The 25,876-nt window shown below is 42.7% G+C and overlaps 1 protein-coding gene across 1 annotated transcript in view; it reads left to right on the top strand.

The window, feature by feature from the left end:
• The first annotated feature begins 902 nt into the window (after positions 1–902).
• The window catches only part of LOC124623146 (limbic system-associated membrane protein-like), a 166,034-nt gene continuing 141,060 nt past the window's right edge, over positions 903–25,876 (top strand). Inside the window, exon 1 of the mRNA XM_047148937.1 lies at positions 903–1,005. Within this exon, the coding sequence (XP_047004893.1) occupies positions 903–1,005 (103 nt within the window). The remainder of the gene's footprint in view (positions 1,006–25,876) is intronic.

The raw sequence follows: 25,876 nt of genomic DNA, 5'->3' as shown, positions 1-25,876 counted from the left end.
TGATAAGAAGTGGTAATCAATGAGAAATGTTATCAAGTTCCTCCCTGCCGCTTCATTCGACGAGAGCTTGTGTTCACTTACCTGTGCAAGGAAGGGCGTTTTCACATGGCATAAAACTCCAATTACTGAGCCTGCTAAGACTTTTAGTTTGAATAGCTAGAAATAGTTGTCGCGCAATTGATGTTAGCATTGACTACTGTATACAGAGGCAAGAAAAGAAAATCACCCATTTTGCGCATTCTAAGGCAAAGTTCACGTAATATATAGCACGCTTGAACTTCTCTTTCTATAGTTATGTTATGTGCCTGCATTTCATGCACTGTCGTTTTCAAACTGATGTAATATGAGCCACGTCAGAATGACAAATCAGCTTTAAATTTCGTCATTTTGATTACTGTACGGATCCAGGAAATTAGAAACACTGGGTACTCAGTAGGATTTGCTCACCTCCATCAGCAATTTGGTAACGAGAGTTATCAGAACTTCCGGTAGATCACTCATTCTTTACGTATTCCATTAATAGAATTTTTTAAAACTTAAAGCAACTCATTAGATAAAACTCGAATCTTAGTCTGTTTTGCTAATATTAACAAAAAGATTGTGTACTGACTCTTCAGCGGTGCTGGCGGTAATCCACTTCTCAATTTTTCATCAACATTAGTATTGGCATTTTTAAACAGTTGAATCAGTTTTGTAACCATTCAGTAGTTCATAAAGTTTTCTCTACAAACTTGTCTAATGAGCAGACAATTTTGAACGCTCCCTTGTGTATTGAATGCAGTAGATGAATCACTGTATGCCACACTTGGCAGAATTTAAAATTGTCTGAGGTATTTAAAATACGCACAAACAGCAGCGAACACACCCAGATGATTCCATTATGACGTCTGTCAGAAGCCAATATGTGCAGGGACTCCGTATGTACACGCCGATCATCAAGAGAGCCATTGATTTTCAATGAATTACAACTTGTAAAATTAGGGCCGCAGAAAGTTAATCTCCAAGGTAAATAAAAATAAAGTTGAAGAGCAAAGTTAAGGAGCTTCTGTGAGGGAATTATCTTATAGCAGAAGACTTGGCAGATCAACTGATGATGCATCTTGATTTAACAATGTCTTTTGCGCTCTAGGAATAACATGATTGCTGCTACAGTTGAATGGTGATCATAAGTACTAAATGTAATAGAAACGAAGTTGTACGAACTGATATCAACGTACGAGCCAGGAGAGTACAAGCGAAACTTTGAACATAGGTGAAACGTAAAATGTGCTACATAATCGTAGCTACAAAAATTAAACGAAAAATGGCTAGTATAGTGGGGCAAGCTCTAATCACATCTTCAGTGTTATCAACAACTTCAATATCAAAAGTGGTAGTCCATCATCAACTTATGGTAGTCTTTTAATTAGTACTTTTTAAGACAAGAAAACTAACATATTTTGTATGTTTCCACTTATTAATGTCATCTGGTATAATATTTGATGGAATTTCTCAAGTTAGAAAGGAAATCTTGCTTTCCACGTGTGAATAATACGTGGTGATTTTTCGCAATGATCATGCCTTTTCTAGGAATTAAATATTTAACAGTTCCTTGAAAATACGTTTATGCGCTAAGTAAATTCACTATAAACAATTTTTCACAAATTTTAGAACTCTGGTGGTACTCACACCCCGAAAAGTAATATTACTCATATTAAAGCTATCAGCGTGTCTGAAAGGATTTCAAAATATGGACCAAAGTCTCTCCGTTCTTTCGTCCAATAACGTAAAATATATATCAGTTTACAACGAAAATTTTAACTTAATCGCAAATCGTTTCTTATGGACCAGCTATTTATTTCTCACCTACTTTTTAACATTCGTCGGTAGCACCACGTTGCAAATGCTTCCGTTTCCCCTTCTAGCACATTTACTTGCACTGCATTTCACATCCATACAAAGCTTTGCTGCAGACGTGCAGTTTTGGAAACACATTTCTCACTCGCTCTGGTAGCAGCAGAGTTTTATTATCGGAAAAAAACTTTCCCTGCCTGTGTTGTCCTACCTCTGGTACCTTCCTCGTGCGCGGCGCTATCACCGCAGGTTCGAATCCTCCCTCTGGCAAGGGTGTTTGTGTTGTTCTTAGCATAAGTTAGTGTAAGTAGTGTGTAAGTGTAGGGACCGATGAAGAAATGGTTCAAATGGCTCTAAACACTACGGGACTTAACATCTGAGGCCATCAGTCCCCTAGACTTAGAACTACTTAAACCTAGCTAACCTAAGGACATCACACACATCCATGCCCGAGGCAGGATTCGAACCTGCGACCGTAGCAGCGGCGAGGTTCCGGACTGAAGTGTCTGGAACCGCTCGGCCACAGCGGCTGGCGGGACCGATGACCACAGCAGTTTGGTCCCGTACGAATACATACACATTTGAACATTTCACCTTTCTCGAATGGCTGGTTCAAATGGCTCTGAGCACTATGGAGCTTAACATCTGAGGTCATCAGTCCCTTTACCTCCCCAGCTTGGGCAATGCTGTGCAATTTTACTTCCTCTCTAGGATTATTCTTTAACCCCTTCCACTTACTGTGTCGTCCGCAGTTTTTGTATTAGGGAAACTACTAATCCCCCTAGTTGTACTTTTCATTATTTTTGTCTTTACGTTGTTTCTCCTTGACGTTTTGGCACCCGATACACGATGCAGATTTACACAGAGATGCATGAAATAAATAGCAGTATCTGGTGTAAACTGATCTCCCAAATACTTTTTTTTTCTTTTCTTTTTGGTTCCTTGCCTTTCTTCCATTCCCAAGCCTCACTAACTCACTCTAGTACACTTTATCCATCTTTTTATCTGCTTTTTTATCTCACACCTTTCATCTATATCTTTGTCTCTCTCTGTGTTATCCTCTTCCTGACACACCTCCCCCTACACACATACATAACAACACGATATATGGCTGTCATATGAGTGAATGTGAAACGGCAGTAGAAGTAGTGTTTATGCTGATGCTAATTCCAGTAATACATCACTTATTGTTGCCTTTATGCGGCAGATAATTTTAATGCTGAAACCAGCGAGAGGCACAATGGAAACTCCATGTTGATTTACGCTTTCCGCTAATTTCATGCATCACACCAGGAGAATAACGCAGTAGCTCTTCCAACAACAGAAGCGTCCAGCTAGAGGTAACCCGATATTAAATATAACAATGTTTTACAGGCTGCTTCCATGACTGTATGTTTAAAGTGTAAAGAAAAAAAATAAGATAACCAGACTTCAGGTCTTCAACTGCGACATGTTGAAGAAACTTTTCTCCAGAATAGGGTAACATTTACGGAGGTATTTACTCAATATCATCACGTACAGGAAAACAACGATGATGTGATCTGCAGAAATTTATACATTTTTACTTACATAAATACAATGTTTGGCGCATTAGTAAAGTGAAATGCTTTTATAGTGAATTTTATATATGTGAAGTCCTGTGCATCTGCTTCCCCTATTTTCCTCTACAGCTCTGAAACTGGACTTTACACAGTCAGTGTTTACACGGATTACCTAAGGCGTCACAGGTATTTAGTATGTTGTGGCTTACAGAGATGTTGCAGGCTTTTGTGTCTTCTGGTGTCTCGTGTGTGGAGATTACTACTAAGTAGTACATTAGGGAACATCTTTCTTTTTCCGGGTGTTTCCGAAGTTATGGTCAATATCCAGGGGTACGATGGGGATGATCATTCGAAACAAAAAAGTGAAGTAAACATCGGCTCTAAGACGCGAGTCTTAAGAGCTATAAACAGTTCTTAATCTTTGCTACTGTAAAACAAATCTCTTTTACTTCAAGCTCTATGCTTTCCATATTTTGGGAAATGGTAGTATGGACCAAAATTAGAAAAAAATCCAGTAAACATGCGCTGTAAAATGCATACCTTAAAATTTATGAGCACTTGTTCATTAGAAGGGTTGAGTTTGAATGTAGCGAAGATGTACAAGTGCTAATAGCTCTTAAGATATTCATTTTAGAGCACATGTTCACAGGACATTTTTTCTTGTTTTGGTCCATACTACCACTTCCCAAAATATGGAAAGAAAAGACCGTGCAGTAGAAGAGATTTGTTTCACAGTATCTAAGATCAATAATTGCTCGTAACTATTAACATATGCGTTTTAGAGAATATGTTGACTACACATTTTCGTTTAGAACGATCATTCCTGTCACATACCTGAATACTGACCAACACTTCTGAAACATCCTGTATAATACGTAGTGGTTTCTTGTCCAAATGTTCACAGCCAAACGAAGGGTGGAATACGGAGAAATGGGTTATCAAATTGATGGAGGTACAGTTTCACGAAAAAGGTACAGATGCTTGAAAATAATAAGGATACTGATGTAAAACTTAATTATGATTTGAGGGACAACTCAAATTATTTATAGGGGGCGGCTTTCCGAAATAAAAGAGAAAAATTCATTCTACTTTTTTGTAAAATGTTTTGTCCAAACGAAGAAATAAATTTCGATTGGAAACATTTGACGAGCCTTTTAATGATGCCTGACATCACCTACTGTAAATGAAAGGCCGAGCGAGACTTTAATGGTTGGTGTAGCAATAGGACCACTATCGGTAAAACATTTAATAGCTTAACCTTCCCAAGCTACAGGCTATCAAGCATTAGAACGGATACAACAGCAGAATGAGCGCTACACACACCAAATTCGATCTTAAGCATTGAACTTCAAATTCTGAATCGATACCTCACTTGCTGTATATGACACTGAATATCGTTCAAAGGCTCACAAATGTTATCTCATGTATTTTGTTTCTTTGTTTTAGGGAAATCAGTTCACAAACAATATGAATGATTTTTGAAATTTTTTAAATGAAACGTATTTGTATGTGAATAAAGCTTACGGAACATTATATCAGAGAAGGGTCATTGCCTGAAAACAATAATTAAAATATTTCACGCTGGGTGTAAGAGCGATTAGAAATATTCTCGCACGCTTGATAATAAGTAATCGGTCAATAACTTAGATACGTAAGATACGTTGCGTATCGTGATTGTGGAATACTCTTTCGCGCTAGTATGTCTGCATATACACTACTGGCCATCAAAATTGCTACACCACGAACATGACGTGCTACAGATGCGAAGTTTAACCGACAGGAGGAAGATGCTGTGATATGCAAATGATTAGCTTATCAGAGCATTTACACAAGGTTGGTGCCGGTGGCGACACCTACAGCGTGCTGACATGAGGAACGTTTCCGACCGATTTCACATACACAAACAACAGTTGACCCGCGCTGCCTGGTGAAACGTTGTTGTGATGCGTCATGTAAGGAGGAGAAATGCGTACCATCAAGTTTCCGATTTTGATAAAGGTCGGATTGTAGCCTATCGCGACTGCTGTTTATCGTATCGCGACATTGCTGCTCGTGTTAGTCAAGATCCAATGACTGTCAGTAGAATATGGAATCGGTGGGTTCAGGAAGGTAATATGGAACGCCGTGCTGGATTTCAACGGCCTCGTATCACTAGCAGTCGAGATGACAGGCATCCGCATGGCTGTAACGGATCGTGCAGCCACGTCTCAATCCCTGAGTCAACAGATGAAGACGTTTTGCAAGGCAACAACCATCTGCACGAACAGTTCGACGATGTTTGCAGCGGCATGGACTGGTCGGAGACCATGGCTGCGGTTACCCTTGACGGTGCATCACAGATAGGAGCGCCTGCGATGGTGTAGTCAACGACGAACCTGGGTGCACGAATGTCAAAACGTCATTTTTTCGGATGAATCCAGGTTGTGTTTACAGCATCGTGATGGTCGCATCCGTGTTTGGCAACATCCCGGTGAATGTACATTGGAAGCGTGTATTCGCCATCGCCATACTGGCGTATCACCCGGCGTGATGGTATGGGGTGCCATTGGTCACACACCTCGGTCACCTCTAGTTCGCATTGACGGAACTTTGAACAGTGGACGTTACATTTCAGATGTGTTACGACCCGTGACTCTACGCTCCTGCGAAACCCTACATTTCAGCAGGATAACGCACGACCGCATGTTGCAGGTTCTGCACGGGCGTTTATGGGTACAGAAAACAATTTAATGGCTAGTAATTTATATGAGTAGATAAGTTAGTGTAACGTTGTAGATCACGAAACTTAGCGCCCACGCTATGGGATGGATTCCAACGCACTCCCCCTTTCCAGTATGACATGAGGTGGAGGGAATCTTACACTACTGATGTTGATCCGTCCGTCGGCATTGGTCGTTAAGCTCTGCGGTGTTCTTCGTGATTCGTAGGCCAGATGCCGCTACCTGGTTTCACTCCTCCGCTTCCCTTCGTCCATAACACGACGGACACAACACCATGCTCTGGAAGCACCCATCACAGCTACCCCGATCACACATATACACAACTGATACATCATAATTTGGTTGGAAGAAAGCAACGACTAATAACCTCCATAGGGACTTGCCCAAGGTTACCATTCTTGATTCCCGCATCATTTGCCAACTCTCGTTTGATGGGTCTCAGGCTGCGTTACGTTGATAGTAGGTAACGAAATGATGCTTGCAATAGCTTTGTGAGAAGACTAGAGACACCAGCCACTACAGTATACGTACGTGGAGAAGGGGCAAGTTAATCTCAAGAAGCTTATGACCATTTGAGAATATTCAGCAGCGAGACTGAGGTACTGACGGTGGTTATTAGTTCGAATGTCAGTGGCTGCTTTTCCAGTGTTGATAATGGTGATAGAAGCATCCCTCAGAAGAATTTAGGTGATGAATTATTGCTTCATGTTTTTACGCTGAGAATTTGTGTATTCTGAGTTGACTGTAAAAATCTAACGTGAGCTGATTAACTCTCCGAGTACAGAATATTATCGGCTTTCGCTGCTGTTTATTTTTCCGTTACTTGTTACTCTAGAAAAATATTTCCTTTAATGTTCCACCTTCAGTTGATACGTCTTCTGAATTAAAATTTACTCACTACTTTGTATTCACCTCTACAATTTTTGCAGAAATGATATTAAAATAAACACATAAGCAAAATATCGCAGGTCAACATCTGCCTTCCTTTTTTGCACAGGTGAACAGACATTCGCTTTCTGCATTTGTTGGGAGCATACCAGGATACATCAAAAGCTAATAACATTTATTTAATCAGAGTACTTGTTTCAAAACTACTGAATAGTCGAAAAACTTATCTGTACTGACGACGGGTTGTTTAGTAAGTGGTACTGCACTCTTCGCTGATGCCGCATATCCTAAAATATCCAGAAATTTCAGACGGTATCATCCTTCTCTCATGCAAGGAATATAAAATGTTATTTCAGACAGATTTTTCGAATACAAAACGATTAAGCTATGTTCTTGAATATACTGCTACGAGCAGCCCTTATTATAATTATGATCATAATTGTATTCATTTTGGAAAGCCTCGACAGGTTAAGATAAAGAAGAATGTTTCATACGAAATTCAAATGGTTTTAGTATGAAAAGTAATTGTTAGACCAGTTGTTTAACTTACTTCAAACGGTGACTAATGAAAGACTTCTGATCTTTCTTAGTGGTTATGCATCTACAATAAAGTAAACTCATCCCCCATTGAGAGCCATCCCACCTCTTCTTTTAAAACTGAGGGTTCTTTATTGTTGAGCTCTCTTGTAGTTGCTTTCTGCGAAAATTTCAGTTCAGGTGAAAGCTTGTTTTTTAATTTACCGCCATGTTTCAGCGAACTATCTGCATAAAAGCACTCACCGCTCGTCACTCACTAGACGCCAATATTTTTATCCATGAGAAGAATACAACATCTAGTATCCTGCACATCTCGTTTCATTATTGAACTTGACGAGAACTGTCCGCATAAAAACAGCCACTTTATTGAAGGACTAGTTGTCAGCATTTTTCTCCTAGAAAAGAATACAGCATGTAGTAACCTGCTCTCTGTCTACCCTTATTGGACTTATTTTTTCGACATTATTGGCGGTGAGCTTATTTACAAGCTCTCTTATATCTCTGATAGTTAAAGTGAATGCTTCTGAAGTTGAATAAGATGGCGGATAAAGTGGCGTTCCACATTTTTTCGGAGAGTAAACGCTTCAGCACATCGCTACATCACCTATTGTCTAATGTCACTTCCTTCAGCCTCCATCGCAAAGAGTTTTTTGGCATGTCGAATTGTTTTGCAGGAAGTAGCACATTTCCTTTAACACTCTGTATCACTGCAGTTGTATCATGAACATTACACTGCATAACAATGTCCTCATTCTTTCATTTCAGTGATAATTTCAGAATAAAAGGAAAGCAAATAGGCTGAAGGAAAGGTATACACGAGTGCTGATCTCCAGCGTATAAGCTGCCGAAGTCCCCTGAATTGCCGAAGCCCAAAATAAGTGATGAGAATTACAAAATTCTCTCAGTTTCTGTAATACGTCTCGTAACTACTGACATCCCAAAAATACTCTGAAGAAAGTGAATCCGGAAGTACCCAAGAACTGACTTTTAAGTCTCGGTTAATCAAGAAGTAGCAGAGCTCCGACTGTGAAGGTTGTATTGAAACAACCTTTACTTGCTAACATATTTCTTAGGTCACTTGCACTTTGAAACATAATGTCTTCACTGGTTCACAAACTATACACACTGTAGTTCCATGTGGTGTAGCCAGCCGGAGTGGCCGAGCGATTCTAGGCGCTTCAGTTTAAAACCGCGCTACCGCTACGGTCGCAGGTTCGAATCCTGCCCCGGGCATGGATGTGTGTGATGTCCTTAGGTTAGTTAGGTTTAAGTAGTTCTAAGTTCTAGGAGACTGATGACCTCAGAAGTTAAGTCACATAGTGCTCAGAGCGATTAGAACCATATCGTGTAACACCGCTTCTTTCCACCTTATGGCCTGCTCTCATATTTTAAAAGTATCCAGGCCACCTAACACTCGATTTCTTCCTAACCAACTCTTGAGTGCATCCTAACGGAAAGTAAGTCATCCTTTGCTTGTACACCGAGGTTATAAATGTCATTGGATACCACCTAATTTCGTGTCGGATCTCCCTTTGCCCGGAGTAGTGCAGGAATTCGACTTGACATGAACTGAAAAAGTCACTGGAACTCCCCTGCAGAAATATTGAGCCATGTTGCCTATATAGATTAGATTAGATTGATACTTGTTCCATACATCATGAATACGACACTTCGTAATGATGTGGAGCGTGTCAGGTTAATAAAAGGTGTCTGTACAAGATATTACATTACACAAAATATTGCATGGCACTAATGTTTAAGTTTTTTTCTTTTTTTTCCCTTAATTTATATCTAAAAATTCAGCCAATGAGTAGAAGGAGTTGTCATCTAGAAATTCTTTTAATTTATTTTTGAATGTTAGTTGGCTATCTGTCAGGCTTTTGATGCTGTTTGGTAGGTGACCAAAGACTTTTGTGGCAGCATAATTTACCCCTTTCTGTGCCAAAGTCAGATTTAACCCTACATAGTGAAGATCATCCTTTCTGCTGGTGTTATAGCTATGCACACTGCTATTACTTTTGAACTGGGTTGGATTATTAACAACAAATTTCATAAGTGAATATATATACTGCGAGGTTACTGTGAGGATCCCTAGATCCTTAAATAGATGTCTGCAGGATGACCGTGGGTGGGCTCCAGAAATTATTCTGATTACACGTTTTTGAGCAATGAATACTTTTCAATGCTGAATTACCCCAGAATATGATGCCATACGAAAGCAGTGAATGAAAGTAGGCATAGTAAGCTAATTTACTGAGATTCTTATCACCAAAATTTGCAATAACCCTAATAGCATACGTAGCTGAACTCAGACATCTCAGCAGACCATCAATGTGTTGCTTCCAGTTCAACCACTCATCAATGGACACACCTAAAAATTTTGAGACTTCTACCATAGCTACAGACTACTGCTCAAAGTCTATATTTATTACTGGAGTTGTGCCATTTACTGTACAGAATTGTATATACTGTGTTTTATCAAAATTTAAAGAGAGTCAGTTTGCTGAGAACCACTTAATAATTTTGTGAAAAACATCATTTACAATTACATCGCTTAGTTCTTGGGTTTTGGATGTTATTACTATACTTGTATCATCAGCAAAAAGAACTAACTTTGCATCTTTGTCAATGTGGATTGGTAAGTCATTAATGTATATCAAGAACAGTAAAGGACCTAAGACCGAACCCTGTGGGACCCCGTACTTGATAGCCTCCCAGTTTGAGGAATCAGCTGTTGTTTTAACATTACATGAACCACTTATTTCAACTTTCCGCATGCTTCCAGTGAAGTATGAATTAAACCATTTTCTGTTGAAAAGCCTTTCTGAAAACGTCCACAATCGTGAAAGTGCTGCCGATGGAAGATTTTGGTGGCGAACTGGCCTCTCGACTACGTTCATGTCGGGCAGTATGGGTAGCCAAATCATTCATTCGAACTCTCCTCAATATTCTTAAAACCAATCGCGAACAAATTGGGTCCCGTTGACAGGGCGCGTTGTCATCCGTAAAAATTCTATCGTTTTTCGGAGACACGAAGTCCATGAATGGCAGCAAAGATGTTCTCCAGGTAGCCGAACATAACCACTTCCAATGACTGCTCAGTCCAGCTTGACCAGAGGACTCTGTCCATACCATATAAACACAGCTTCACCGTTATGGAGCGCCTTCTGGACAAACTGTATCCACTGCTTCGTGGACCTACGCCACACTCGAAACCAACCATCATCTCTTATTAAATTAAATCTGGACTCATCCGAGAAGGTCACTGTTTTGCAGCCGTCTAGGGTCTAACCGATGCTGTCACGAGTCCAAATGAGCCGCTTCAGGCGTTGTCGAAACTATTTCCTAAATGAAATGTCTCATGCGTCTAGTCCTGTCGTGGGGCCATAATTATATCGTAAACATTTTCACATGAATCACATTAGTACAAATAGCAGCTTCCCGAATGCATTCCCTGTTACAACTTGTGTACCCGGTACCACCGCCATCTATATGTGCCCATATCGGTATACCATGACTTTTGTCACTTCATTGTGTGGTACGTGTCTTAGAACAGCACATCGGAGCGATAGATCTTGTGTCAGATTTAGAGAAATGTCATAAATGTGTGCCGCGCGGGATTAGCCGTGCGGTCCAAGACGTTGCAGTCATGGACTGTGGAGCTGATCCCGGCGGAGGTTCGAGTCCTCACTCGGGCATGGGTGTGTGTGTGTTTGTCCTTAGGGTAATTTAGGTTAAGTAGTGTGTAAGCTTAGGGACTGATGACCTTAGCAGTTAAGTCCTGCTGTGTACATAGTTCCGCGTAGTCAGCGCGTACACAACTTTCCCACTAGAGCGCGCCCCGCTAAGCACAACAGCGCAGGCGCAGCGCTCGTCCGTCTCCGCACTACGAGATGGCGCTGTCTTAATGACGGACTAAATTCTGCTTCCGCCGACCCGCGTATTAATATGTAATTCAGCCTATGAGATTGCTGCTAACGTAGAACCTTTTCTCCTCGCGGATCACACTCGCGCAGTGATACCTTAACGCGCGAGGTATTATAACGAGTGTAGAGACCTCCGATTAGTCTGCATTAGTCTGCATCAGTCTGCATCAGTCTGCACCAGTCTATGGTCAAGTTTCAGTCTGCGCCTAATAAGATTACCATATTCCTGTACATAGCCATGAAGATAAATGAATAGACACTTTGTCAAGTATCAGAGATATCTGAGAATAAGATTAACGTACCAAGACCAAGGGAACTTCAAATTGTCAATTGTAAATAGCATCCAGCACCAAGTTAAGTTGTTTTTATGCTTGTTATTATTTTAATGAATGGGTGTGAAAATTAATCAAGTTCTGTTTAAAGTTGGTCACTGTCAATCTGCTACTCTACGCGTGCAAGTGGCATTTCTATCGTCTGACCTAAGGGCAGAAGATAAACACGCCACGATAAGACCACGAGACATATTGTAGACACTCGCCCACTTCGTTAGAACGACGAGTCAAATAATCTGATGGTGTGTGTACAGAAGGTCTTACAGTATGCATCCCACAAGTCCCATAAGATTTCACACACATCTGAACATTCTGTCAAAGATGTGGAGCAAGAAATTGGTGTCAATTCCTAAGGGACCAAACTGCTGATGTCATCGGTCGCTAGATTTACACACTACTTAAACTAACTTATGCTAAGAACGCCACACACACCCATGCCCGGGGGAGGTCTCGAACCTCAGGCGGAAGAGGCCGCGCAGTCCGTGACATGGCACCTCAAACGGAGCGACCACTCCGCGGAGCATAAATATGGAGCGAAAGACCTTACTTATCTGAAATAGGTAAGTACTCCTTCCCGGTGACTGATGACTTATTGAACAGGAGAAGAGATCAGTGGAAATGCTTTTGGTTCTGTCGTAGTGAAGGTCACACAGTCCTACTGCAGTTGTACATCAGAAGGAAAACAATTCACTCCTGAGCGAGATCTAGGAACGGTAAACAATAAAAAGGTAATTTGATTCATTTGCGATTAGTATATAGAATGGACGAGTGATAATGGGTGCCTCACAATTAAGAGTAGGATCTTTAATGTACGCCACCGATCGTCGCTAGAGCAGGTGTGTTTCAATCATGAACGCGGTTTCCACATATTTTCTGCTTACGTATACATGCACACCTATACCCACCAGGTTAAGTTATGATGTGTGTGACGAAATGTACTTTGCGTACCGGCGCCATATCCATTCGTTCCAGCCGCGAAGGGTTCGCGACAAGAGCAGTAGAGGGTAAGCCTTCGTGTGTCCCCGAATCTCTCTGATTTCGTGTTCACGGCCTTTTCTCGAGATGTGCGCAGGAGGAAGCAGTGTACTATTAGCTCGTCCACGAACGTTCGCTGTCGGAATTTGAACAACAAACCCCACAGTGAAGCGGAATACCTCTCTTGCAGCATCTGCTTCTGGAGTCTGCTGAGCATTTCGGTTACGCTTTCGCGGTTACTAAATGACACAGTAACGAAACGCACTAATCTTTTTTGCATCTTCTCTATTTCCTCTATAAATCCTATCTGGTATCTATCGTACAGCGACCAATATTCGAGTATTGGTCGAACTAGGGTTTTTGTCAGCTACATCCTTTGGGGGTGGAGTACAGTTCCTGAGAGTTTTCCCAATGTATCTCAGTCTTACACATGTCTTATTTGCGATTATTATTACGTTCTTATGCCACTTTAAATCTCCCCGTACGCAAATTCCTGGAAACAGTGTGTTAAAAAATGGTCGTTTGAACTTTACTCTCGAATATTTCTGAAATGGGGATGGTGAGAACGGTGCGGTTCCATGTGCACCTTAACTTTAAGTGGCCATTTGACAGAGTGCGCCATCGGTACCAAGTAAGATGTCTATTCCCCTACACTGAATCACTTTACCTTCCCGGACACGTGAAAGTAACCTTCGGTCGTGAACATCAGCTTTTGTATAAAGTTCGTGTCACCGCAACTGGAAATGATTTTGGACCTGACCCGTCGTCTGGATGAAGCTCATGCAGCAGCTGCACCTTACATGGGTGAAGCTACAGCGCTTTGCGTACCACTGTGGCCACTGTATGTTCTGGCATCTGCAACTTCCGAGATACTTGAAGGATTGATCTGGTTGGACTTTGCGGAAAGACCCGTTAATCCTCCTCCACATTTGTATCATTCGTACTCGGACGTCGACAACTTTTCCTCGTCATGACACTTCCGGGTTACTTGAACCTCGTCTACAACAATCTGTTGGTCGAACGCGAGGGCGGTGTGCTTCTTTAACGTGTACAGGAGTTCCACTGGACCTGGTTGTCAGATCTGGTCTGTATCAAACACTGTCACCCACTGGGTAAGTGGAGGGAGGTGGAGGGGTCATTTCAGGTGTGTGCGCAAACATGACGCCACAAACCGAACGTTTGTTCCTACCCACGTTTCTGAAATACAAGTGATAGGAGTGGTAAATATTTTGGTTCAAAGTGGCTCAAATGGCTCTGAGCACTATGGGACTTAACATTTGAGGATATCAGTCCCCTAGACTTAGAATTACTTAAACTTAACTAACACAAGGACAGCATACACATGCTTGCGCGAGGCAGGATTCGAACCTGCGACCGTAGCAGTCGCGCGATCCTGGACCGAAGCGCCTAGAACCGCTCGGCCACAGCGGCCGGCTATCATTTTGGGACACGGTATGTTTTACAGTATGACTGCTTCCGGTGATTATTCTGCAATCACGTAAACTTACGAAACGTTTCTTTCTGCCTACTGGTGCTCAGTGCGTTACATTTGTTTACGTTGAGGGTGAATTTCCAATCGCTGCACCAACCGCCGATCCTCTGCAGGAGTTCCTGCATTTTGGTACAGTTTCCTAGCGTTGGAGCTTGTCTTTGTACCACTTGATCCGTGAAATGCAACATTTGTTGACGTTTTCGGAGATCTGTTCTTATCCTCACTTCAGTCAATAAGACACCCTTGACAAAGTCTGAAAGTTCGTCAGTATGGTTTTTTTACACTATACTCACATAGACACATCACCTCGGAAGTTCTGTGAGGCTTGTCAGGCACGATACTTTGCGAAACTTTGACCGCCCAAAACTGTAGCTACATTCAGAAATACCTGCAGCTGATCGATGATTGGTGCACGAATTGGAGATAAATGAAATGTATCATGAGTATGTAGGTATAGAGGGCAATTATCAACAGTTACAGTGTTGCTGTTGTTGCTACTGCTGTTGCCCTTGTTGTTACCTTCAGTCCGAAAGCTGGTCAGCAGCAGCTCGCCGTGCTAGGATATCCCTAGCAAGCCTCTTCTTTCCCTCTTAACTACGGCAACCTACTCCCGTTTGGACCTGCTTTCTCTCTTCAAACCTTTGCCAGCTTGTCCAGCTTTTAAGACCCACACTACATCAATTACCAAGCCGACGATACTTTCCTATTGTGTCTTTCGTCGTGATACCTTAGATTCTATTTCCTGAAGCGTTTGTAACAAACTTATTTCGAATTACACAATGGACTGCTATATAACAAACTGACGGAAAAAACTACAACACTAAGACGACCATTAAAATTGCTACACCAGGAAGAAATGCAGATGTTAAACAGGTATTCATTGGACAAATATATTATACTAGAACTGACATGTGATTACATCTTCAGGCAATTTGGGTGCATAGATCCTGGGAAATCAGTACCGAGAACAACCACCTCTGGCCGTAATAACGCCCGTGATACGCCTGGGCATTGAGTCAAACAGAGCTAAGATGGCGTGTACAGGTACAGCTGCCCATGCAGCTTCAACACGATACCATAGTTCATCAGCATTAGTAACTGGCGTATTGTGACGAGCCAGTTGCTCGGCCACCATTGACCAGCGTTGTCAATTGGAGAGAGATCTGGCGAATGTGCTGTACTCATTAGACTGTTCATTCCGTTCAGCAGATCATTTAATTCTTCTTCACTTTCACTCAGGATAGCAATGTCATCAGCGAATCGTATCATTGATATCCTTTCACCTTGTATTTTAATTCCACTCCAGAACCTTTCTTTTATTTCCATCATTGCTTCGTCGATGTACAGATTGAAGAGTAGGGGCGAAAGGCTACTGCCGTGTCTTACACCCTTCTTAATACGAGCACTTCGTTCTTGATGGTCCACTCTTATTATTTCCTCTTGGTTGTTGTACATATTGTATATGACCCGTCTCTCCCTATAGCTTACCCCTATTTTTTTTCAGAATCTCGAACAGCTTGCACCGTTTTATGATGTCGAACGCTTTTTCCAGGTCAACAAATCCTACGAAAGTGTCTTGATTTTCCTTTAGCATTGCTTCCATTATTAGCCGTAACGTCAGAATTGCCTCTCTCGTCCCTTTACTTTTCCTAAAGCCAAACTGATCGTCACCTAGCGCATTCTCAATTTTCTTTTCCATTCTTCTGTATATTATTCTTGTAAGCAGCTTCGATGCATGACCTGTTAAACTGATTGTGCGATAATTCTCGCTCTTGTCAGCTCTTGCCGTCTTCGGAATTGTGTGGATGACCGTTTTCCGAAAGCATCGTTACATAATCATTATTCTTGAAAATTCAAGATAAACAGATAGTATTTTCAGAATCCTGCAGCCTTAAACTTGGTTCTAGTTGCAGAACATTCTACGAAGACAGCAAGAACTTCATTTCTGACAACTTTTTCACAATATTTGTATTTGAATTCATGCGTGTCCTTCTCTTGTCCCAAAAGATAATGAAAGTTATGAATAAAACAATAGGATCAAAAAGACATACGCATATACTTCAAGAACTGTAAAACGACACAACTGGCCATTAAAATTGCCACACCACGAAGATGATTTACTACAGACGCGAAATTTAACCGACAGGAAGAAGAGGCTGCGATATGCAAATGATTAGCTTTTCAGAGAATTCACACAAGGTTGGCGCCGGTGGCGACACCTTCAACGTGCTGACATGAGGAAAGTTTCTAACCGATTTCTCATACAGAAACAGCAGTTGACCGGCGTTACCTGGTGAAACGTTGTTGTGATGCTTCGTGTAAGGAGGAGAAATGCGTACCATCATGTTTCCGACTTTGATAAAGGTCGGATTGTAGCCTATCGCAATTACGGTTTATCGTATCGCGACATTGCTGCTCGCGTCGGTCGAGATCGAATGACTGTTAGCAGAATATGGAATCGGTGGGTTCAGGAGGGTAATACGGAACGTCGTGCTCGATCCCAACGGCCTCGTGTCACTAGCTGTCGAGATGACAGGCATCTTATCCGCATGGCTGTAACGGATCGTGCAGCCACGTCTCGATCCCTGAGACAACAGTTGGGGACGTTTGCAAGACAACAACAATCTGCACGAACAGTTCGACGACGTTTGCAGCAGTATGGACCATCAGCTCGGAGACCATGGCAGCGGTTACCCTTGACGCTGCATCACAGACAGGAGCGCCTGCGATGGTGTATTCAACGACGAACCTGGATGCACGAATGGCAAAACGTCATTTTTTCGGGTGAATCCAGGTTCTGTTTACAGCATCGTGGTGGTCGCATTCGTTTTTGGCGACATCGCGGTGAACGCACACTGGAAGCGTGTATTCGTCATCGCCATACTGGCGTATCACCCAGAGTGATGGTATTGGGTGCCATTGGTTACACGTCTCGGTCACCTCTTGTTCGCATTGACGGCACTTTGAACAGTGGACGCTACATTTCAGATGTGTTACGACCCGTGGGTCTACTCTCCATTCGATCCCTGCGAAACCCTACATTTCAACAGGATAATGGACGACCGCATGTTGCAGGTCCTGTACGGCCCTTTCTGGGTACAGAAAATGTTCGACTACTGCCCTGTCCAGCACATTCACCAGATCTCTCACCAACTGAAAACGTCTGGTCAATGGTGGCCGAGCAACTGGCTCATCACAATACGCCAGTCACTACTCTTGATGACCTGTGGTATCGTGTTGAAGTTGCATGGGCAGCTGCACCTGTACACGCCATCTAAGCTCTGTTTGACTCAATGACCAGGCGTATCAAGCCTGTTATTACGGCAAGAGGTGGTTGTTCTGGGTACTGATTTCTCAGGATCTATGCACCCTAATTGCGTGAAAATGTAATCATACATCAGTTCTAATATTATATATTTGTCCAATGAATACCCGTTTATCATCTGCATTTTTTCTTGGTGTAGCAATTTTAATGGCCAGTAGTGTATTTGAGAAATTAGACATATGTGTTGACTCTTACTAAGTAAACTGCTAGAGCATATGACATGTTCTGTTGGTAATATGGTGGCGTGTAAGACTGTTTTAAACACGTCTCGCTTAGACGGATCCGTTCACTTGACTGAAGAGCAGCTTCAGAGAAAATTTTGAATCTAACGAACAATTGTTTTTATTTTTATAATCGACGCCAGAACGCAAATACAAAAAATGTTTCAGTACGTCATGTCGTATTGTATTGAACTTAAAGAAAAAAAAGGTATCCAGTTCCTTTGCCAGTCCGAGATATCCTGTTCTTATGATCAATGGTCCTCGGATAATCGAATGAAACACAACGTAACTGATAGCTTAGTTTTTTTTTTTTTTCCAAGCCCAATAAGTCGATGCATCTTGAAACCTAACATTCTTTTTACATAAAGCCAATGATTTTATGAACTTTTGTAGAAACGATAGGGTTGACAAAGGAGAATTTTAAGGCAAGCCCATGTTACTGTGTACTTCACACTCACCAACACCGTCACAGAAGGGTCTACTCCTTCTGTCGCGTCATTTTAATTCCGTTAAAAGCAGGCGGATCCGCTCTGCCTCTGTTATGGTTTCCCTAAGCCAACGGCTCACAACGTCATATTTTGATGTAGCATCTTGCCCAGGTAATCGAAGCCTACACACATTGTGTGAAGCGTGTGACTCAAACCGTGTGAAGTAGCACTTTTAACGAAATTAAAGAGGCCAAGTTCTGAAAACGTCTCCCGCTGTCGAGCCGCAGTCACAGCAAGGCGCACTCTTCATTACTCTCGTCAGCAGAACAGCATCCACGCAATAAAGGCTTAGCTGTTAGAGACCTTTCATTCGTCACACACATCTGCAGCGCTGCTAAATCACCGAATAGTTGTTAAATTGATTGGCTTCATTCTTTTATTTATTTATTCACTTATTTATCCGTTGGTCTCAGTCAATCAACCTACGCCGCCGCCATCTTTACCCATTACTGGTGCCGTATAAATTGCATACAGTGAGTTTTGAGTAACAATACTTACTAACGTGTAACTATGCAGAGATCTGTTACAAGAAGGTTTTACGTGAGAAGTGGAATGCGCTCACGTGGGATTCGAAACTAATTTGTATTTTTCATTGTGTGAAGTCATTTATTAGTTTATAAAACATGCTTTGGCAGAGAGAAATCAAAAATTAAAGTTTTGTAAGTGAAGTAACTATTTACGTGCAGTGAAAGAGTTACTGATTTGGAGAAAGCAACTTATTGTTTCCTAGGTACCATTTGTAATTTCTCTTGCTGTTTACTGCACTTCTTACTTGGCAGAATCAGCTGATTGCGGTGGGCTACCTCGAAATTTTCACCGGGGCGCTAGGGAAGAGTGTTGTTTCCAGAAGGTAGTATACCTAGGAACGTATGATGTTTGTAGCTCGGTAGTTTGTCTAATGAGTGCCTTCTGCACATGCCATGCGGGCATCCATGTGCCAGGTAAATTTCTATGTCACCAGACAGAATGCTCTGGGCAAAATGTCTTCACGCTCTGAAACACTTCGGGAAGACACTCGAACGTAAATGAATATGGTTGATGCATCTACCAAGCATCAGGAAATAAGCCCAGAATAGACTAGAACTGCTACCCAACCGGACATCTCACCTCCATACTCCACACCTTAAGAGATATAACCTAACCTGTTGTCTGTAATGCTAATTCGGCAGGAGTACCGCTGCACCCGAGTTCGACCACTCCCTACAAATCCTCGAATTCAGTGCATTCCTCCTGGCCTTTTGCATCCTTGAACCCTCTTCTCTGGGATCATGTACATACTCATTACTATCCCCTCTCCGTCCTTATTCTGAACACCTTAGTATATCCTACACATCCGCCGTCCTGCCACCGTCCACCCTGTCGTCTCATGCCTGATTATTAACCCCGGTCTGGGACCGCGCGACCGCTACGGTCGCAGGTTCGAATCCTGCCTCGGGCATGGATGTGTGTGATGTCCTTAGGTTAGTTAGTTTTAAGTAATTCTAAGTTCTAGGGGACTGATGACCTTAGAAGTTATGTCCCATAGTGCTCAGAGCCATTTGAACCATTTTTTTATTAACCCGGGTACTCTGCCGCGGTTGTAGCAACACATTTCGCCAGCCTTAGACCTATACAGTCTCCATATCGTACACAAACGTAACCTTAGCTGCCTCCCGCTATCGGACCGTGAAATACATCCAGATATCTACACATCCATCTAGTTTCGACAGAAAACTTCTCTTCCTGTCCATCCCAGGCCTCTCCGTACTTCCCTCCCTCCATTTACATAGATTTTATCCACTCTTCCATCCATCATCACTTCCAGAGTACTCACCTTCAGCCGCTCGGGCTGCCCTGCGGTCTAGGGCCCCTCACCACGATTCTCGCTGCTCCCCCCGTCGGAAGTTCGAGTCCTGTGCGTGTTGTCGTTAGCGTACTTTAGTTTAAGGGAGATTAAGTAGTGTGTAGGCCTGGGGACTGATGACCTCACCAGTTTGGTCCCATAGGATCTTACCAAAACTATCCTAAATTTACTCATCTTCCAACAGTCGTCTTAATCGATTGCTTCATACCTGGCATGTTAATAAGGCAGAGTGCTCGTTTACTCGTACATAAAGACCATCGTCCAAAATGGTTCAAACGGCTCTGAGCACTATGGGACTTAACATCTTAGGTCATCAGTCCCCTAGAACTTAGAACTACTTAAACCTAACTAACCTAAGGACATCACACACATCCATGCCCGAGGCAGGATTCGAACCTGCGACCGTAGCAGCCCCGCGGTTCCGGACTGCAGCGCTAGAACCGCACGGCCACCGCGGCCGGCAGGCCATCGTCAGTTGAATTTTTAGAAAAGCAACCTTATTTTACTTAAGGGGGGGGGGGGGGGGGTAGGACATCAAACGGGCCGACTTGGAGCAGGAGAGGCATCACAGGACATTTTATTTTCTACTATTAAAAACTGTGGTAAAAATTGAGATAATTAACTACAAAATGTGACTTTTTCTAAACATAAAGTTTAAAACGTAACAGCTCATTCATTTTTTCATAAATTAAATAGATTCTAGAGTTTCAGACACCTGTAAGTATGGTTTGTATGCTGTGCAAAATTCATCGAACAGTCTCTCTTACTTATGAAGAAAAATATACCTATAGCAACAAATGCAGCCAACAGCAAGTGAAAAAATGATGAAATATCATATCTAAAAACAATTTATTTTGTTATGTTTTTGCGCTTCCACTGCTATGAGTGTGAATCCTGGATCCTTCCAGGTCATTCTGACAAAGTTTCATGAATTTGTTTGTAAAAGTATAGACAGTAGAAAATAAAATGTCCTGTGGTGCCTCTCCTGCTCCAAGTCGGCCCGTTTGACGTCCTACCCCCCTTGAAATGTTCAGTGTACCTATGACTATATCAATAATTGTACAAAAACAAATGTATTTTATTTTCAGGAACTATTTCTATTTTCTATATGGCATCAGCTGATTATACCCATACCAGCTCAGTCTCTACCATTGTAGGCTTGACGATGAAGTAACAATAAGGGAAAAGAAAGTCTCAGAATAATCTCCACCGCCCTCGCCTCCGATAATCGTGAACTCTTGAAGTCCTCCCCTCCATCCAGCTGCGATGTACTTGGATCATCCCCCCCCCCCCCCCCCCACATCAACCCTTTCGTTGCCCATCTGGTTTTCCTCTTGCCTCGTAACAGCCACATCCCACCTATTATTTGCTTCCTTGACAGATACCTCACATAATTTTCCACATAATGATCTTTCCAGTTCTCCCCATACCCTAATCCCTACCCACAGTTACTAGGGGTCCTAAAAGACAAGAGAATGAATGTCACATTACGATCATCTTGTCGTAAACACTCGTTAACTTGTAGATTTCTTCACGATATTATTTTAAATTTTATAACACGATAGATGATGAGCAGCCTTTTGGCTGATACCTGCTTGCACCCAAGAGGGGAAATGTAAATCACTGTTAAATAGGAAACTTGAAAAATACCGTGCATTAATCTCTCGGTTCACTTGAGGATAGCCTGAAGATACGTGGCTGAAATATTACTGTAACCATTTTAATTTTCCCATCTGCACGTCTGAAATTTAATGAACTATTCATCAAGACGCGAAAATGTGGAAATGCGTTACACAGCCGGTCACTAACCTCTAAAATTCTCCAGGGCAGAACCATATCCGCTCAATAACACAGCTCCGATGAAAAAATCGTAAGAGCTCGGCTCCTATGCGTCACTGGAAGGGCCGGACACTTTTGTTTCTGTATTCATTAATTCTTGCATGACCGACTGCAATGCAATCTAATTTCATCAAGTATTGAATTACTGGCATGTTTTGGATATGTACGTTCTCAGATTTCAGAACGTTTCCCTGTAAAAAGTTAGTAAGAGTAAACGTCCGGCTTATGTGAAAAGGGTTTCAGGTGACGAACGGATAACAGAGTGCGGATACAAATGCGAAAGGGGCGGAAAAATGGACCTGCCTGCGTTTGCAGTTTACCGGTTTGCGAGTCGGCAACATAAGAGAGAAACAGAACACAAACGGTACGTTTGCGGACATGGATTTCTATTCAAACTATTATGTGCTCACAGCTGTCTACAAGTACTAGGAGTTTGTAAAGGGATTTCCGAACACCATGTATAACACTATCAACCAGGCACTATTACACAAATGCACTGAAGAGCCAGAGAAACTGGTACACCTGCCTAATGTCCTGGAGGGCCCCCGCGAGCACGCAGAAGTGCTGAAACACGACGTCTCAAGGACTCGAATAATGTCTGAAGTAGTGACGCATTGTCCTGCGGGAATTGTCCGAGTCAGTCGCGATGCACAATGGACATGAAAGGATTCAGGTGATCAGACAGGGTGCTTACATGCGTGTCATCTGTCAGAGTTGTATCTAAATGTATCAGGGGTCCCATATCACTCGAACAGCACACGTCCCACACCATTACAGCGCTTCCACTAGCTTGAACAGCCCCTGCTGACATGCTGGTTCCACGCATTCATGTTGTTGTCTCCATACTCGTACACGTCCATCCGCTCGATACAATTTGATGAGAGACTCGTGCAACTAGGTGACACGTTTCCAATCATCAACAGCCCAACGTCGGTGTTGACGGGCCCAGCCGACGCGTAAAGCTTTGTGTTGTGCAGTCTTAAAGGGTACACGAGCGTGCCTCCGGCTCCAGAAGTTTGCATCGATGATGTTTCGTTGATGGTTCGCACGCTGACACTTGTTGATGGACCAGCATTGAAATCTCCAGCAATTTGTGGAAGGGTTGCTCTTTTCTCACGTTGAACGTTTCTCTTCAGTCGTCGTCGGTCCCGTTCTGGCCGCATGATTTGATATTTTATTCAAGGCAATGGTCGTAAAGGAAAATCCCCACTTCATGTCTATCACATACATGCTGCGTCGCATCGCTCGTGCGGCAGCTGTAACGTCACATTCAAACTCACTTACATCTTGATAATCTGCCATTGTAGCAGTGGTAAACGATCTAAAAACTGCGGCAGACATTTGTCTTACATAGGCGTTGTCGACCGCAGCGCCGTATTCAGCCTGTTTACAAATGTCTACATCTACATCTACATCTATACTCCGCGAGCCACCTTACGGTGTGTGGCGGAGGGTACGTATTGTACCACTATCTGATCCCCCCTTCCCTGTTCCATTCACGAATTGAGCGTGGGAAGAACGACTGCTTGTAAGTCTCCGTATTTGCTCTAATTTCTCGGATCTTTTCGTTGTGATCATTACGCGAGATATATGTGGGCGGTAGTAATATGTTGCCCATCTCTTCCCGGAATGTGCTCTCTCGTAATTTCGATAATAAACCTCTCCGTATTGCGTAACGCCTTTCTTGAAGTGTCCGCCACTGGAGCTTGTTCAGCATCTCCGTAACGCTCTCGCGCTGATTAAATGTCCCCATGACGAATCGCGCTGCTTTTCGCTGGATCATGTCTATCTCTTCTATTAATCCAACCTGGTAAGGGTCCCATACTGATGAGCAATACTCAAGAATCGGACGAACAAGCGTTTTGTAAGCTACTTCTTTCGTCGATGAGTCACATTTTCTTAGAATTCTTCCTATGAATCTCAACCTGGCGCCTGCTTTTCCCACTATTTGTTTTATGTGATCATTCCACTTCAGATCGCTCCGGATAGTAACCCTTAAGTATTTTACGGTCGTTACCGCTTCCAATGATTTACCACCTATGGCATAATCGTACTGGAATGGATTTCTGCCCCTATGTATGCGCATTATATTACATTTATCTACGTTTAGGGAAAGCTGCCAGCTGTCGCACCATGGATTAATCCTCTGCAGGTCCTCCTGGAGTACGTACGAGTCTTCTGATGTTGCTACTTTCTTGTAGACAACCGTGTCATCTGCAAATAGCCTCACGGAGCTACCGATGTTGTCAACTAAGTCATTTATGTATATTGTAAACAGTAAAGGTCCTATTACGCTTCCCTGCGGTACTCCCGAAATTACCTCTACATCTGCAGATTTTGAACCGTTAAGAATGACATGTTGTGTTCTTTCTTCTAGGAAATCCTGAATCCAATCACATCTGAATAATGCCTATACCAGGTCTTTTTTTTTTTTTCAAGCTACAGTATAATATTGATATTTTTGCTCGAAATGAATTTAGTTAGCGGCAGAGAACACGGGGTGGGAAGAGACAGTCTGCCGTTCTGATTTGTAAGGCCGCTCGCGTACGGTGTTGCATAGAGATGCTTTTCCTGCAGCTAGCGGACCGGAACGCACATGGCCCCCACGATATCGGCTGGCAGCAGTTCACTTGCGACCCCTGGCTATGCCGACTCACCTGCAGCACTCTACTCGATGGAGCAGCTGACCTATCCCCTCTTAGTGGATTGCGGCTCCACTTGACCCCACTGTCGAACAGGGAAATACTTTTAGTCGTGATCAGCGCATCCCCGTTTCCCTGGCTAACACACAATGCTCTTCATAGTCCATTTGCGGACAGACCAGTATTCGATGAGAGACAGCTGGCCCGAGGAGAGCAATGCCTAAAGGCGAAATACCAAACATATCTCGTTGCGGGGAATTCCGCTGGTGATGTAGCAATTTTTCTTGGAATCGTGTGCCGTGCAATTTGCATGAGTTTCAGGAACTATTCTGTTTTTGAAAGAACAGCTGTCGGCTCGTTTAAATCATAATTCTTTAACGGGTTTCGGTCGTAGCTCATGAATGGAAAGCGACGTGTTTTCTGAACGGCATGGATTTTCGTTACGTCACTGATTCGGTGAGATTCGTACACGTCATACACCAGTGAACAATATATGAGACACAAGTAAACTTAATACGTACATGACACAAAATATTAGCCAACGCCAGGAGACATCACAGCAGATAACACTGGCTGTGGCTGTGGCCCGGAAAATGGCGTTTTTACTACGTTTCTTCAGCGATTCCACATCCCGCTGCTGCCAGTGACTACTTATGAAATCCCGTTGCGTTGCCGAACTGCAGGGACGACAATGTGTGCCATTAGAGATGTAATAGATTGCCTGTGTGTTCAATAAACCTGGAGCCCAAATGTGTCACCGTATTAATATGGATGTTGTCGTCATCTTGGAAGACGAGAATGTTTCGCATCATATTAAGTAAGAAGATGTAGAAAAAAAGGCAACTTCAGATCTACCACAACGTTTGAATAAACGTCCTGGTCCATCCTCACAGCATGAGTGATCTTAACACAATACGTGAAAAAGAATCTAAACCGCTCAGAAACTACTCCCCTGGTTGAACTCCTATTTGATTTGTTGGAGCACTGAACCCCCGGCATCATTTTAACAGAGGCAAAGTAGCGACTCATCTGACCATACTCTACGTGCCGAATCCGCTGATGTTAAGTTTCTGTGTTGTTTGGTCCCTAAAAAACCAAAGCAAGCAATTAGGTCCCGAAGAGCATGCGATAGTCGCCCAACCACCGTGTCATCCTTGGCCATTTATTATAAGATGTGTTATGGAAGAGCAAGAGGCCAGTCAAGTGCACTCGCGGTGTTTCGATCTTGGAGCTGCTACCTCTCAATCAGGTAGCTCCCCAGTTGACATCATGAG

The sequence above is a fragment of the Schistocerca americana genome, chromosome 7 (genome assembly GCF_021461395.2).
Source record: "Schistocerca americana isolate TAMUIC-IGC-003095 chromosome 7, iqSchAmer2.1, whole genome shotgun sequence".
Classification (NCBI taxonomy): domain Eukaryota; kingdom Metazoa; phylum Arthropoda; class Insecta; order Orthoptera; family Acrididae; genus Schistocerca; species Schistocerca americana.
This window is presented reverse-complemented; position numbering and strand designations above follow the sequence as displayed.